The sequence below is a fragment of the Arachis ipaensis genome, chromosome B03, assembly GCF_000816755.2.
Source record: "Arachis ipaensis cultivar K30076 chromosome B03, Araip1.1, whole genome shotgun sequence".
Classification (NCBI taxonomy): Eukaryota; Viridiplantae; Streptophyta; class Magnoliopsida; order Fabales; family Fabaceae; genus Arachis; species Arachis ipaensis.
The window spans coordinates 4,368,851-4,378,313 of NC_029787.2; the positions used below are offsets into that span (position 1 = coordinate 4,368,851).

The 9,463-nt window shown below is 33.3% G+C and overlaps 2 protein-coding genes across 3 annotated transcripts in view; both read left to right on the plus strand.

Moving 5' to 3' along the window:
- LOC107629132 (protein UPSTREAM OF FLC) lies at window positions 556-5,051 on the plus strand. 2 transcript variants are annotated; one of them, XM_021117827.1, is made up of 5 exons: window positions 556-1,261; window positions 1,346-1,415; window positions 1,507-2,388; window positions 4,025-4,068; window positions 4,345-4,479. In XM_021117827.1, the coding sequence occupies exons 1-4, from the start codon at window positions 1,012-1,014 to the stop codon at window positions 4,047-4,049; spliced, it is 1,227 nt and encodes a 408-aa protein (XP_020973486.1). In that variant the 5' UTR covers window positions 556-1,011; the 3' UTR covers window positions 4,050-4,068; window positions 4,345-4,479. The 2 variants fall into 2 exon arrangements, with proteins under 2 accessions (XP_020973486.1, XP_016187321.1); XM_016331835.2 differs by lacking the exon at window positions 4,025-4,068 and having other exon boundaries at window positions 591-1,261; window positions 4,345-5,051.
- The window catches only part of LOC107629131 (protein ALP1-like), a 10,080-nt gene continuing 7,810 nt past the window's right edge, over window positions 7,194-9,463 (plus strand). Inside the window, exon 1 of the mRNA XM_021117828.1 lies at window positions 7,194-7,389. Coding sequence (XP_020973487.1) covers window positions 7,248-7,389 — 142 coding nt within the window. The 5' untranslated portion in view covers window positions 7,194-7,247. The remainder of the gene's footprint in view (window positions 7,390-9,463) is intronic.

Below are 9,463 nucleotides of genomic sequence, written 5' to 3' on the forward strand. Positions count from 1 at the left end.
AATAAAAAATAAATTATTTTTACTTCCTAATTTTTTTACAAAATTAAAAAAAAAAACAAAAAACACTAAAAAAAATAAAAAAACAAAAACCCAAACTAAATACATCCTTATTGCGAATTTGCAATCTGCAGAAAAGGGGTAAATTATATCCGAATAATACCTTGCATGGTCATTTTGGCAGAATTGACTAATTTTAAATTCATATTCAAATTTTTGAGCCACCAAATCTGCCAGGTGCAGTTAACTCTACACAAGGTGCCATAGTTCATTGATCAAGTCCCGGTTTCAATCTTCTGAAAAATATGGAACAAGTGTCTGTATATGTTGTACCATCATTTGGATTTGGATTCTATTTTACTGCCAAATACTACTAGACTATATAGATGCAATCCGTAAAATTTATTGGGTTAGGCTTTTGGTAACACGACAAGTAGCACGACACAGGAGACTAGTAGTACCATTTGTAATAATTTGAACCTTCATATACATACTAGCAGTGTACTAGTAACTAGCAGAGATCAGAGAGGGAAAATGAAATCAAATATAAATCATGAATCAGAATTACCATTTGGAGTTTTATAAAACATGACAAAGAACAAAACAAAGCCGTTACGACGACGTTCTGCTTTTTCCCTGTCTTGTAGTTAATGTCAAATTTTTTTAAAAAAATTCTACTATCACACTCACATTCACAGGACTGCTTCTATCTGAAACCCAAACAGTCATTCCTTGTTTGGTAGCTGTTTGTCCTCAGCATCAAAACAATTTTATTTTATTTTTTTTTACCTTTCTTTCTTCTCTCATTTCACACTCACCCACCCTACCGCGCTTCTTAAATTAATGAATTAATTAATCCCATTTTTCAAATTCCAAACGATACCTTAAAAGAAAGAACCCTTTTTCTCTGTTTTCCCGCTAGCTAGCATCGCTTTCTTTCTATTTACTTCAACTCTGATTCAACTCTTCAACGCTTTATTGCTCAGTCTTGTTCAGCTAAGAAAGTACGGAGAAATGTCGTCGCCCTCGGTGACTTCGAGTTCCGCTTCCAAGGGAAGGAAAACGACGACGGAGCTTCATCATGTTCCGAAGAAATGGACGGAGAGAGAAACGAGTCCAGAGAGGACCAAGGTTTGGACTGAACCCAAGCCCAAAACGGCAAGAAAAGTATCCGTCGTTTACTACCTCTCCCGAAGCGGCCACCTCGAGCACCCTCACTTCATGGAGGTTCCTCTCTCCTCACCACAAGGACTCTACCTCAAAGGTAAATGCATTATGCATCTTCCTTCTTAATATATTATCTACTAACACAACAAATCAAGAAGCTCAAAACGTCGTCGTTTTTCAGATGTAATCAATCGCTTGAACCTGCTTCGAGGAAAAGGCATGGCTGCAATGTATTCCTGGTCCGCCAAACGGTACTGTTTCCTTTCGCTCTACATAATGCTTTAATTTTCATGCTTTTTTTTTTTCATTATGATTGTTTTGATTTTTTTTATTCGATTTCAGGAGCTACAAAAATGGCTTCGTGTGGCACGATTTATCGGAGAACGATTTCATTTACCCGACGCAGGGGCAAGACTACATTCTCAAAGGATCTGAGATTGTTGATCATGATGCGAGAGCTTCCGAGATGCAGAAACCGGAGGAGGAAGAGGCTAATTTCCCGGCGGTCGCAGTGACGCGACGGCGCAACCAGTCGTGGAGCTCCATTGACATGAACGAGTACCTTGTTTACAAGTCGGACTCGTTCGGAGACTCCGCCGGAAAAATCGCCGCTGACGCGTCGACTCAAACGACGGACGATAGGCGGCGGCGGAGGAGGGCGGCTAGGGAAGAGGAGAAGAGTCAGAATAATAAAGGAGTCGAAGACAAAGGAGAAGAAATCACGGAATCGGAGCGGGTCCCGCATGCCACGTGTCATAATCAGAGCATTGAGCTAAGCAGGGACGAGATCTCGCCTCCGCCGTCGGATTCGAGTCCGGAGACGCTTGAAACGCTGATGAAGGCGGATGGACGGCTGGGATTGTGTTCTGCGAAGATTAACAATAATAATGTGACGGCTGAGAATGGTCATAGCGGAAGGATGAGGGCTTCGTCGGTTCTCTTGCAGTTACTATCGTGCGGTGCGGTGTCGTTTAAGGAGTGTGGGGCCGAGTCTGATAAGGATCAAGGGTTCTCATTGGTTGGGCACTACAAAGCTCGGTTACCCCGCGGAGCAGGGAATAATAATTCTAATCAAGTGGGAAAAGAGGTAGGGACATCGATGGAAATTCCAGATTTGAACAGGGTAACATTGGAAGATAAGGAGTATTTTAGTGGGAGCTTGATTGAGACCAAGAAAGTTGAATTCCCTGCGTTGAAGAGGTCCTCTTCTTACAATGCAGATAGGTACGTTAATTGTTATGCCTTCAAATCTTTTGCCTAAACAAGTTTATCATTAGATTAACACTCTTTAGTTTGCTATTTGGTATAAGTTTCTCTTTTCTTCCTCTGTTACTTGTAAAAGAATTTTTAATTTGGTTCGCTGATTAAGGTTTTTGTGAAATTGAGATCCGTGCTTACGTGTGCATTGGTTTTGGCAATGTTGGAGACTGTAGCCATTGACGTTCATACAGTTTTCAGCTACATAGGTTCTAGTATCGAAATGAAAATGAGGTTGAAGTTGAGGTTAAGCTTCTTGCACATAGGAAGAGGCATCTTGAGATTGAAGACAGTAGAAAATGTTAGTTGAGTAAAACAAATTAAACAATAATATTACTAGTATAAGTATCCTTGTCATTGACAAAAGTTGCATATATTTCTTTATTTAATTTCCCAAGTCAGACTATGGAGCGGTAATATCAATAAAGGTCAATAGGTCATAGAGTAAAAATAATGCAATAGTATTCATTTTAAAATGTATATATTGTCAAGTTTTATTGTTTTATTTTGTCAAACAAGTATTATACTGACGGATTTGTATCCTCTAAAGTTTGAATTTCACTTTAGAGAGTAAAGTGTGATCTTCTACCCTTGAATAGTTTCTCTTTCATATTTATTATTGGTCCCACCTATAAAATCAATGGTGAAAGATCACACTTTTCTCTCTAAAGTGAAATTCAAACTTTAGAGGATCCAAATCTTGTTTCATATACCTTATCATTAAGCATAGAAAAATACATTTTTAACACCTAACTTCTTGTACAAATACTATTTTACCATCACTTTAACTCTGCCTTTTTTTTTTTCCCCATTCTTAAGAGTAAATAAATTAAACGTCTACCTTTGGATAGACCAAGAGGGGGATAAAGGTGACCACAGTTGGTAGTACTTTAGATGTCATTTTGAACATAATTCTTACAACTAAACACCACATGTAACTTTGGAGTTCAAATTTATCAATCACTGTCAAAACAAGGTAGGATTCCCACTTCCTTTGTCTCCGGAAATGTTGTCCATTCTCCATGTTCATCATGTAGCCTTGCCTCTTCCCGTCCTAATTATCTTTTTGGCTGAAAGCGAAAGTGAATTCAATCCTAAATTCTCAATGTCCTCTAAATAGTAAAGACAAAATAACTCATTTTGGAATGGTGTTGCCTCTTGGAAAGTAACACAGCACATGCAAACGACTATGATTGATGAAATATGCACTGATTGGTAATGTATATTTTGTGTTTTTATTTTAGAATAATTTTAAGTCGTTTGATTAACTGTTATTTTGATGATCTTCTTAATTAGTCTGTCATTCTTTCTTTTTTATCTGTTATTATAAAACTTTTGGTACATTCTTATAGCTGGGAAACGTTTGTAAATTCATATACATGGTGAAATCTGTTGAAATTTACACAAAGGGAAAACTAGCACGCAGCTAGCTATCATTGGCATGTAGATTGATAGTTGACAGTTGCCTGCATACCTCTGCCTGTCCTGTTTCATCTTGTATGTAGGGTGAATAAATGAGATATGCTTGTAAATTCTAGTTAATTTAATGCAATTATTGATATATATCTGTCTTCCTTGTTTTGGCCCCATTTAATATTGTCAGCTGCAGCATGTGGGGTCAAATTTAAAGCATCCAAAGAGTTATTGGTAACTTTTCAATAAATAAACTTTCCAGTTTGCCACCTATAATTATACAAGTTGTACGAATACACCGGGGAAAAAGAATGAAATTGTGATTGGGAAAATGAATACGCCAAAGATCACATTCAAATATTCAGTAGTTTTGTGTATTTACTGTCATTTTAGCAATAATGACTTTTGTTGTTTAAATTGATTATGTTAGTGAGTGTGAGTTAAATTGCATTATCAATATTGTGGTTCTTCTTATTCATATGTTTGTATGATTTGCTGTCCCTTCTGCAGTGGTTCCCGGTTGCAAATCATGGAGCAAGAGGGAGACATGGTGCGAGCAAAGTGCATACCAAGGAAGTCCAAGACACTATCAACAAAGAAAGAAGATGGTTCTTCTCAACATGGTAGCAAAAGATTTGAGGTACAAGCCACAAGTTGAAAGGAATGAATGAATGTACACGAAATGAAATGGAACAAAAAAGAAAAAAACATGTGAATGGAAGTTAGTAGTGACATCTGAGAGGAGAAGATAGCTTATTATGAAAGAAGTGAAAAGTTTGAAAGATTAAATTACTGAAGACTGTAAAAAGTGGACAAAGGTTAGGATAAGGACTAATCAAGTTGTAGGTGGTAGTTTAATGGCATAGAGCATTGCATTGCAATTCGCAAGTCAAAGCAGGGAGGGCACATACATTGAGGGAGAGTTAGATAAGTGATGAAAATGCCGATTTAATTTTGGAATTTGGAATTTGGAGGTTTTTGGTGGGGGGAAAAAGTCAGCATTTGTAAAGCTGTAACGCTGGTCTCTGTTTCCTTTTCCTGGCGTTATGTGGTTTTTGTGCTTTTAAATTTGTGATGGTAGTAAATTTTAATGTTAAAGAAGTACTTGTAGGCTTGTAGCATTGTTCCTTGTTATTTGGTTGACTTTGAAATGACAAACGAATGGAATGGACTCTTTCCTCAGAGGAGATTTACAGCATCTTAGTCTTAGGTTACTATGATAGATCCACTTCAGCTTCACTTATTTTCAGGTACACGTGATGTGAGGGATCGGGAGCATAGGTTTAAATAAAGGGGGGAAACAGAGTTTATAAATACAAGAGGCTCCTCCTTTCTAGATGAATGTGTTGAACAAATAAAAATCAAACTTAATGTTATTGTAAAGTATGCTTTGAAATGAGGTATTTGTATCTACTTACTTAAGAATCGCTACAAACATCTGCTATGGATATTTCTCATCATGTTGAACTTTACATATATTGAAATCGAAAGTACCGACAACATTGCAAGAGGAAGGCTCTACTTAAGAGTGATAAATGGTTGAACACGACCTAAAAATCTTAGAAAGAAATGGTTCCCCATAATGCAATGCAAACTACTTTAAGGCTATTTTGTTGAAGCTGAAATTGGGGTGTACTAGAAATGACAACCCATACTTGGAGCGGTCGATGATTGAATATCTTTGCATATAAACTGAAAATAATGTGAATGACCCTTAGCGATGCACATGTAAAATAGGGAAAAGGACCCAACAACCCTTTTAGTGATTGAATATTTTTGGTCAAAATGTATTAGTTTTTATTGGTAAATAAAAGGGCTAAAGGCCCAAAAGAATAAGCAAATCACAAACTGGAGGCCTAAAAAGGCTATTTTATATAATAAAATTTACATTTAACAGCATCACTTAGAAAAGGGGGGAAGTTTATTTCTTTATCAATCAACTATTATTATTGGCTGAGTATTGTGGAAACAAACATTAAATTAAATAATTTATCCACAGCCAGCTTTACGCACAAACCCCAAAGAAAGACAAATTATAAATTTATTAATTCCTTTTTCTTTTGTTGGCAGGGTATATTTATCAACTGATGATGCATTGAAATAAAAATTAAAATAACTAAATAAACCGGAGTAAATGAATTGATATAATTCAACCATATAACAATTCTAAAATTCAGAAATCCATGGTCGAAATTGACTACGAACATTTTTTGAAATATTATAAGAGAAACACCTTTCATTAATCTTATAGATTCATTGTGCGCCCACACAGTGACACAGGTATAGATTGAAAAAATGTTGAGGAAAGTATCGTTTTTGTTTTTAACGTTTGGATAAATTTTAAAGTTGTTTTTAATATTTTAATCGTCATATTTAAGTCCTTAACGTTTCAAAATTAATTCAATGTTATCCTGTCGTTAATGATCTATTAACAGAATTGATGACAGGACAAAATTGAGAAGATTTTGAAACGTTAGCGACTTAAATAGGACGAAAACGTTGGAGATAAAAATGATACATAGAAATAAATTTTAGTTTTATCCTTTAATAATATCAATTTTTTACTGTACATAATATTCAATTATTTTTTAATCACATTTAAATAAACTACACATAATCACATTATTTTCATTCTAAATAAATTTATTTTTTATAATTTTACACTTTTTTTTTACCAAAGATAGGAGACTCGAACCCGAATATAAAAATATAAAAAAATTATTTAGAATGAGAGTAATGTGATTAAGAGTAATTTACTTAGATGTGATTAAAAAATAATTGAATATTATATACAGTAAAAAATTGATATTATTGAAGGATAAAATTAAAATTTATTTATAAGTATCGATTTTGTCCCCACGTTTTCATTCTATTTAAGTCTCTAACGTTTCAAAATCGTCTCAATTTTATTCCGCCGTCAATTCTGTTAACGAATCCCTAACGGCAAGATAACATTGAGCCAATTTTAAAACGATGGGGACTTAAATAGGACGATTGAAACGTTAGGAACAACTTTAGGACTTATCCCAAACATCAGGAACAAAAACGATACTTTACTCAAAAAATTAAAAAAATTAACTAGATATCTGACTTATTTTTAAAGTAGTTATTTATGTAAAAGAGGTTTTCAAATATAATAATTAAATAGTAACATACATTATATTAAGTAGTTTAATTAAATATATTAAATTATCTAATAATTTAACTATTATTTTTAAATAAAAATATCTTCGTAAAAAATATTTATTTATCTATTCTGTCACCATAATAATGATATAATATATGTATGTATGTATCTATATATATATATATATTATTCTTTTGGTTTGATTTGTTATTTTACCGTGAATTACAGTAGATTTTTCCCTCACTCCAAATTCGTGGTGTGGATTCGAATTTGTTTGTTGTGGCTGATGATGGGTCCTATGAGAGGTTACAAGAAGAGAAAAAAGCAAGACAAGAAGCATGATGAGAATGGTTCTTCTGCTTCTGGGTCCTCTCAAAACAAAGAGGGTCCTCTAGATTGGTGGCATGACTTCTCAAAGAGGATTAATAGTTTGGTTCTCTTTCTTCACTTTCACTGTTTCTTAATTCGTGTCATGTTTTTTTTTTGGTGTTTTCATGTTTGTGTTTATTTTCATATGTTTGATGTTATGGCTTTTTGGTTTGTTGATGAATCTTGCTGTCATGGGGTGTCTTGTGTTGGTATCTTAACATCTCTAATTTTTATATGATTTCAGTTTTTGCTTGTTTTCTCATTGAAATTCTACTTGTATTGAATCATGCCAATGCATTTTGAGTTTTGATGCATGAGCTATGGATCCCTAATTTGACTCTCGAGTTGACTGTTATTCCGATTCATTTGGCTTACCAATTAAGAAATGTTTAGAGACATTGTATGATAACTATGTAATGAAGCCTACACTTGTTATTGTATCATATAGATATAGTACATTATGCGTCAAGTAACGAAAATCCAAATAGAGAATGACTTTCTCCTTCTTTAAGTAGTGTCGAGGTTTCTAACCTTGCCATAGGCATAGTGCAACTCTGTAACCTATATCCCTTAAAGTTGCCCTACAATATGTGAAGGGATTTGTTACTGCGTCTGGTGGCTGATATCTTGGGAACCCCAAAAGAAAAAAGTAATCCAAAGAATTATACTTTCTTGTTCTTGGTCCTTGGAGAAGATAACTGTTTAATGTGAAATGTGATATCAAGCTTCGTGTTTTTGGAATCGTCTAAATGCTTATGCTGATGAACAAGTATATGGAAATTTAAAACTTTACTGCCATTACTATATTGTTGTGACTTGTGATTGGTTCTTGTAACTCAAAGTTTCGGTTTTTTAGAGGAAAATTACCATTTAAGAAAAATACTAATCAACTATAATATGATTTGCTTATGTGTTTCTCGCTGTGTAACACTTCTCTAGTGTTATGCTCATTATTCAATAGACTGTGTCTGCAAATTCTTGTTGCTAAATAAATGGTTCATGTTATTGAGTTCAAGAAGAAAGAGTAGCAATTAACTAGTAAAAAGGCATAACTAACCTTGGTAGAGGGTCTATTCATAGTGGCAAAGCAAATTTTAGTTTTATAGCCATAGCGTCAACAATTTGTAAATACTTATTTTTATTTATAATCATAGCAAGTTCTAATTAGGTTTGAATTTCCACTTTGCATAACAAAAAAAAAAACAAGAAGAATAAACATTTGATCAACGTGTAGATTATTATGTAGCTAATAGTAGTTTATGTTCTCTATTTTAAATTTAAAGATATCAAACATTGATTTACGTGCTAAAATTTTAAATTTAGTAAATAAGAATTTTTCACCTACTTAATTCTATTTGAATAATATTACACAACTAAATTTTTTTGTTAATTAAATTTAATCAAATTAGTTTAACATAATAAAAATCAGTTATAATTAATATTATTTTAAGTCCTATTGTTTAATTTGATTGGAGTTGATTCATAAAAAGATTTAGATATATAACATTGCTCAATATATTTATCATTGCGTTTGGTAGTTCATGAAATTTTACCATCTACATAAACTTCTAATGTCCAAAAGCATTCAATTTCTCTGTCTCTTTGTTAATGTGAATAATGTGAATGACCCTTAGCGATGCACATGTAAAACAGGAAAATGTATTGGTTGTTATTGGTAAATAAAAGGGCTAAAGGCCCAAAATAATATGCAAATTACAAACTGGAAACTAGCCTAAAAAGGCCTCTACAGTGAACCCAAGTCAAGAGCAGCTTTTTTGGGCCTCATTATTTCCCTCATCCAGTCAAAAACTATTATCTTGGCTTAAATATAGTTTCGTCTCTATAAAATGTTTTTTTTTTTTTTTTATCTTTAATTTTTGTTAGGACAAGTGTTGACGTAATAAGTTAAATGATGATGTGACAATTAAATATTCAGAAATTAACTTATTACGTTAGCAGATAATGGAAACAACTATTATTAGCAACTAAAATTAAAATTTTTTAAAATTTTATTGGACTAAAATCAAAAGAAAATTTTTATAAAAATCAAAATAAAAAATATTTTGCTATAACTAAAAACTTATTTAATCCATGTATTATTATGCCCTCTATGGAATTTAAGTTGAAACCACT

Excerpts from the sequence above, each read along its gene's own strand:
- LOC107629132 (XM_016331835.2), top strand. The coding sequence starts at position 1,012 with ATGTCGTCGCCCTCGGTGACTTCGAGTTCCGCTTCCAAGGGAAGGAAA. Across the intron at positions 1,416-1,506 it reads TATTCCTGGTCCGCCAAACG|GAGCTACAAAAATGGCTTCG; the intron begins GTACTGTTTCCT and ends ATTCGATTTCAG. Across the intron at positions 2,389-4,344 it reads TCTTCTTACAATGCAGATAG|TGGTTCCCGGTTGCAAATCA; the intron begins GTACGTTAATTG and ends TCCCTTCTGCAG.